The sequence below is a fragment of the Marmota marmota genome, unplaced genomic scaffold (genome assembly GCF_001458135.2).
Source record: "Marmota marmota marmota unplaced genomic scaffold, marMar, whole genome shotgun sequence".
Lineage (NCBI taxonomy): Eukaryota > Metazoa > Chordata > Mammalia > Rodentia > Sciuridae > Marmota > Marmota marmota.
Genome location: NW_026004731.1, coordinates 531,218 through 537,607, shown reverse-complemented (window position 1 = coordinate 537,607; position 6,390 = coordinate 531,218). Strand labels below are relative to the sequence as shown.

The 6,390-nt window shown below is 43.2% G+C and overlaps 1 protein-coding gene across 1 annotated transcript; it reads left to right on the top strand.

The window, feature by feature from the left end:
* The first annotated feature begins 2,115 nt into the window (after positions 1 to 2,115).
* Positions 2,116 to 5,153, top strand: LOC107160589 (T-cell surface glycoprotein CD1a-like). Its single transcript, XM_048797554.1, has 6 exons — positions 2,116 to 2,170; positions 2,492 to 2,746; positions 3,409 to 3,687; positions 3,732 to 4,157; positions 4,351 to 4,441; positions 4,608 to 5,153. Exons 1-6 carry the CDS (start codon positions 2,116 to 2,118, stop codon positions 4,648 to 4,650), a joined length of 1,149 nt encoding a protein of 382 aa, XP_048653511.1. The 3' UTR covers positions 4,651 to 5,153.
* Positions 5,154 to 6,390: the final 1,237 nt, after the last annotated feature.

Below are 6,390 nucleotides of genomic sequence, written 5' to 3'. Positions count from 1 at the left end.
TGCCACACTCTTCTGTCATGATGTCCTGCCCCACCATGGCCCCTGGGAAGTGAAGTTGGCCATCTATGGACTAAGAGCTCTGAAACTGAGACCAAAAATAATGTTTTCCTTCTTAAAATTGTTCTTTTCAGGTCATTTGGCCACAGAAGTAAAAATGTTCACTAAACCACCTCTTTCTCTTTCTCCTGCATCTGTTATATCCTTTGTTTCTCTTATCTGCTCATAACATTTTGGTCCCAGAACCTCATTCCTTATTTAGTTAATTTTCATCCCTCTATTTCCTACCCCAAACCAACTGTCCTCTCCTTGCTTTCCATATCCCACACTCAAGAGCAGCAGTCATATATTTTGTTTGATTGACGGAAAAATGAAAATGTGGAGCCTTGTCCTAGTTATTCCAGCTTCTATGACAGCATGCCATAGACTGGGTGGTTTACAACCACTACAAAATTTCTTTTCCTGAGTCAGGACAGTTCAAAATTAAGCTAGATTTGTTTTGTAGTGGGTCCTGCATTTTGGTTAATTAAAGTCACCTTCAGAATGTTTCTTCCCATGGTGGAAGGGTAATTTGGTCTCTCTAAGGTCCCTATTATAAGGCACGAATCTCATTTTTGAGGTCTGAGACAGCAGGACCTTCTTACTTCCCAGAGGCCCCACCTCCTAATATCATCACATGGGTGGTCAGGATCCCAATATGAACTTGGGGAAGACATAAAAATTCAGATCATAGCAGGTTTGTGTTCAAAAGGCAGAGAAGGGAGTGCTTTTAAAGGTGCTAAAATACAAAACTTCTTTATTTCTATGGAAGGTTATGCATCTGTGTTTTATTTAGTCTCCTGATACTGCATCCCTTGGGCACATGGAAACTCTTAAGATGACTGCAGAAACTCTTAGGCATCTTGGAGGGCTCACTCCATGGTGACATGCAAGTTACCCACTGGCTGCCTTGTTTCTGCTGCCTCAGCTTCTCAAATGATCCTTATGGCTGGTAGACTGTATGGGGAAATTAATCTCCCTTTCCCCAAATGGTCACCCCAACACTAGGCACATGGGTAACCACTGAGAGATGGAATAAAATTATATGGAGATGCATATGATAGTTGGAACAAGAGTGGGAAAAGGCTCACCCTGACCAGTTACAAAACAACTTGGTTCAGGCTCTGGGTGGGACACTTGTACCTATGTTCTGCCCACACACTGTTGGGTGCATGTCATATTCTCCTTTTGTGCCTGTAAAGTATGAAATAGTGGCAGAGGCTGATAGCATAATGGGCCTACCCTGCCCCTACAATGAGACCTGGTCACTGCAGTGGTGGCAGGTTGGAGGTGGAGAGGCAGAGTCTAGTGTTTCCAAGGCCCCAGTCAGTGGGGAGCAGGTAAAAAAGTGCTGAGCATACAGGTGAGATTGTGGAAGGAAGAACCCTTCATAAGCTGGGGATGATGCTATGAGCTCTTGCAAATTTATGAAATTCATTTATGAAATCCAAATTCAAAAAAGGTACTATAAAATTCAAAGTAGTGATCACAGAGAATTAAATGTGTTACTAGATTGGCTGCATGCCCCACAGAGCCAGCCCTGGATATATGATCCACAGACTCAGTAGTTGATACTGTTTCAGAGGACAATCATAGGGGCTTCTGAAAAAGGAAATAAAGTAATCGGTGATGTCAGAGATTTGAATGAGGTGGAGTGGGGGTAGGGCAGGGAAGAGGTCACATGGGGGATAATTCAAAATTATTACAATAACAGAAAATGCTTAAGATCCTGGGTTCCATACCCAGCAATAAAAGAAGTGTTCCTAGTGGTAAGGGACTTTTCAGAGTCACACAAGTCTTGTTCCATAGCAGTTGAACTAGGGGAAGATGAACAGGATGGAAGTTTGACAATGAGAGAAGTTGGAAGACTGGGAAGAGAGTCAGAATAGCTGGGGAAACGGGAAACTGAGTAGGTGGTCAGAGTTTTGAAAGGGAACAGATTTTCTTTGTTTCAGGCAGAAAAGTTTTGTCTTTTGGTTGAATAAGGAAGTCAGAAGAGAGGTCTGTGGGGTAGGTTTGTTTAGAACAAAAATCAAAGGACGATTTCTCTGAGAGAAAGAAGTAGCATCTGCATGGGCCATGCTGTTTCTGCTACTCCCCTTGCTCGCTGCTCTCTTCCTAGGAGGTGACAGTGGTAAGAACTGGGGCAACTGACAAGGTGTGTGTGTGTGTGTGTATGTGTGTGTGTGTGTTTTGATGATAGTTTCCCCTGCACATACCTGGAAAGAACAAGGGTCAAGCTGGCCCCATTCTGCATGTCCTTACTCAAGCCCTCTGTGCTCTCATGGAGGTTGTTGGTAGAGCATGGGACTCTGGGGGCCAGCAGATGTCAGCTAAGGTAATGGTGGCTCTCCACTTTTCCAGATTCTGAGTCTTCCTACTCTGACACCTACTTTCTCAAGTCTCTCCCTCCCAATGTCACATTTCTCCCATTGTATCTACTCTTTTGCCACAGGTTTGCAGGAGCTTGTCTCCTACCATCTCATGCAGACATCATCCTTTCACAACCATTCCTGGGTACATCTGGGATCAGGCTGGTTGGGTGAGCTGCAGACTCACAGATGGAACAGCAGCTCTAATACCATCATTTACCTGTATCCCTGGTCCAGGGGCAACTTCAGTAATAATGAGTTGATGGATCTGGAAAAGTTTTTCCATGTATACTTCAGTGACCATCAGGAATTTTACATTTTTCAATTAATGTTTAAAGGTGAGTTCCCTTTCCTTGCTGGGAGAATAAACTGATGAAGAGTGGGACATCTCAGTGAACTCTTATTCCTCAGGGAAACACCCTTTCTGCTCTGAATCTTATTCCACTCTCTTTAGTATAAAACTGCAACCACACTCTGGGCACGTGTAATAAACATAACCAGATTCTTCAAAAACTTCAGTTTTTGCCACTTATGAACTGCTCTCTCATTGGCTGCAGGGCTCTGTGTTATTATCTCCCCTCAGAGGCATCCAGGGGGCACCCTTTTCCCAAGTTTTAACTCAGCTTCTTCATTCTTTGTTTGACTCCTTACAGTGTGGTTTTCTTTCTCATTTAATCTCTTCAGTCATTCCCATCTAAACTGTTATAGTGACCATGGATACATTCACCCTGGTTAGTTAGAGTCTCAGCTCTCTCACATTAAGTCCTTCACCCCCCACACCATCACTAATATCTTTGAACAATTCCCTCCCTTCCTCATATTATCATCTCTTCCTCCACCTCCAGCTCCTACCAGTTCCCCTTTCTATGAACCTCAGCTCAAACCACACTGGGGTCCATCCCCTAAACTCCCCAAACTCCCTTCTGCTTGTGTTTCCTTTTGCTTCCACTCATTCCATTTTCTCCCTTTTCTCCTCTAATTCATGACTCTTCTTCTCCAGATCCCTTTGATCTACAGGTGACAGCAGTCTGTGAACTGCACTCTGGGAAGTCCTGGGTAGGCTTTGTGCGGGTAGCTATCCAAGGATATGATTTCCTGAGCTTCCAGAATGAAACATGGTCACCATCTCCAAAGGGTGGAAGAAAGGCCCAGAAAGCCTGCGAAATACTCAATGTGAACCAAGCCTACACAAATAGGATACATACGCTCCTCACTGACACCTTCCCACGTTTCACCTTGGGTCTTCTTGATGCAGGAAAGGCTCATCTCCAGCAACAAGGTCAGTCTTGTACCTAAATTTCCAAGAATTTTTCTGTTTTGAAGTCAAATTTAGGATAAAAAGAGATGAGGAATCCGAGTGGCATTTGCAGAAAGGGGAAGTATATATTCATGTAGTCTCAAGTGGAGTTCTGAACCTCTCAGTGTATGTTACAGTGTGTGTCTGGATGTGTTTTCTGTCTTTTGCAGTGAAGCCCGAGGCCTGGCTGTCCAGTGGCCTCAGTCCTGAGCCTGGCCATGTGCTGCTGGTGTGCCATGTGTCTGGCTTCTACCCAAAGCCCGTGTGGGTGATGTGGATGCGAGGGGAACAGGAGCAGCTGGGCACTCAGAGAGGTGACATCCTGCCCAATGCTGATGGGACGTGGTATCTCCGAGCAACCCTGGATGTGGCAGCTGGGGAGGCGGCTGGCCTGGCCTGCAGGGTGAAGCACAGCAGCCTAGGAGGGCAGGACCTCGTCCTCTACTGGGGTGGTAAGAGTGGGACCCAGGCTGGAGATGGGGGATATCTTCTAGCAGAGCATGAGGACCAGGTAAAAAATTGGGATTGATAAATTTCCTATCAAAAAAGAAGAAAAAGATATAATTCAAAGAGTGGAAGAATTTAAAATAAGGAATCTGTAGATGCAGATTCAAACAACATTGTTGGTGTCCACTTGAATCGCAGCACCTCCTAGTGCCCTGGGCTGGATCCTCTTGGCTGTGATAGTGGCCCTGGCTCTTCTGGCAGGTCTTGGATTTTGGTTTATGAAACACTGGTGAGTTCTTTGTATCAATCTTTCCTGTTTGTCCCTCCTCCCCAGTGCTCTTCCCTTCTTTTTAATCTTTGTTTTCACTTTTTCTTCTCCTCCCAGCCCCATTTCCATTTTCTCCTCTGTTCTCACCTCCACCTTATGAAGGTCTGTTATTTTTTTGTTCACGTAGGACACAGTGTGAAGCTCCCTGCAGTGCTCTCTCTTTGAAATGAGGACCCAGCTACCCAGGTGCCCAGTGTACCCATGAACACTGCATGATGATATTATCACTTCAACTCTCCTTGTTAAAACTTTGCCATTCATTTCTGCTCCATGATCATTTACCAATATATGCTCAATGTAATCTTGTAGGATTTGTTGTTCTAACCTGGCTTCTGTGGGTTCAACTCTGAATGGAACAGGATGTTTGCAGTGTCAGCCTGGTTAGATGTAATATATCATCAGATGCATTTCAGGTGTCACATCCTCCAGGGGTCCTTCCTTGATCCACAGTGGGAAGCCATCTCTCCTCCATCTGTGCATCCCCAGACTTCAATTGTACTTCTCACTGCCTGGCATCTCTGGCAATTGTGTAGGTTCATTTCTTCTTTTAAATTTTTAAAAGTTTGAGAGCCAAGCACATGCTTTTTAAGTCTCTGTATCCCCAGTAAAGTGTCTAGCCTATATGTAGTATGTTCTCAATAAAAACTTGTGTGGAATTTAAATAAGGTTTGTAGGGTTTTTTGTTTGTTGTTTGTTTAACTCTCTTCCTTCCTGACACCTGTGTTGTACTTAAGACATTTGAGTCTTGTTTGGCCAGGAGACTTTGTGCTTTCTTAGTTCTACATTCTTTTCTGAGTCTCTGAGGGGAAACACAGTTTTGATCGTACCAATTCTGTTATTAGATTTTAGGGAAATATAAGCATAAAACTATTGTTCCAAGTGCTCTAAACCAAAAGATCAGGGAAAGATGAAGGTCCTCCCTATCCAGTGAGCTTTATGGTCAAGCAGCAGATTCATTACATGGGAGTTTGGTAGAAATGTAGACTCTATGGCCTGGTCTCAGATTTACTGAATTCCAGTTCTCATTTCAACAAAATCATCAGAAAGAGTCACAGATACATTAAAGTTTAAGAGGTACCTCATGGTGGTGATACCTGAAATATGGCCCAAGTGCATCACTGAGGAGGGAATGAAAAATGAGGAGCCAAAGTGCTGCCCTTGAGGATTGAAGTAGGTCCAGGTGAGTAAGGTGCATTCGCAGCAGTTATGTTCTCTACAGTTGCTGCTGCAAACACTGTTAGTGACCACTGAGCCATGCTCCTAGGGTAAATAGAGGGGTAGGTTCCTTTGAGTTTCTGTTCTCAGTGTTTTTATTAACTGATCAATACATATCCTTGTTTTTGTGTGTTTTGTTTAAAAATCTTATTTTATCTATGTTTTCAAGTAATTCATTGTATGCCATATTATTTAAATAAAAACATTATCAGAGAAGTGTTTAACAATTTTCTGACCCTGATTAATGTGATCACATGTATCCTTGGATTTTAATCTTTCAACAGTGCTGTCTGTCATATTTAACAAAAAATCAGTTGTCATCTCAAGAAACCCCAAATTTAGTTGTTTTTCTTAGCTTTATCATAGCATTATAGATGTTACTTTACAATGTAACTTCACCTAATAGTCATCAAATTTTATCTTTCCTTTCCAGTGCATTGTGTTGTTCATTAACACTGAACTCACAGCCAACAGCAGTATAACTATAACAAAGCTGATCTAAAACACCTTCTTCCTGTGTAATACACATCACAGCCTTTTTCAGTATAAGGACATTGGATAGCACTGTGGAGATAGGTTTGGGGCCATTTAAGTTGACAATATCAGTGACAAAGAGCACAAAATGTGAAAACCATGGCACTCACTAGGCCACACAGGACGCTCATCCTGCAGTGAGAAGGGAAACCTGAAGACAG

Excerpts from the sequence above, each read along its gene's own strand:
- LOC107160589 (XM_048797554.1), top strand. The coding sequence starts at position 2,116 with ATGCTGTTTCTGCTACTCCCCTTGCTCGCTGCTCTCTTCCTAGGAGGT. Across the intron at positions 2,171-2,491 it reads CTTCCTAGGAGGTGACAGTG|GTTTGCAGGAGCTTGTCTCC; the intron begins GTAAGAACTGGG and ends CTTTTGCCACAG. Across the intron at positions 2,747-3,408 it reads TTTTCAATTAATGTTTAAAG|ATCCCTTTGATCTACAGGTG; the intron begins GTGAGTTCCCTT and ends CTTCTTCTCCAG.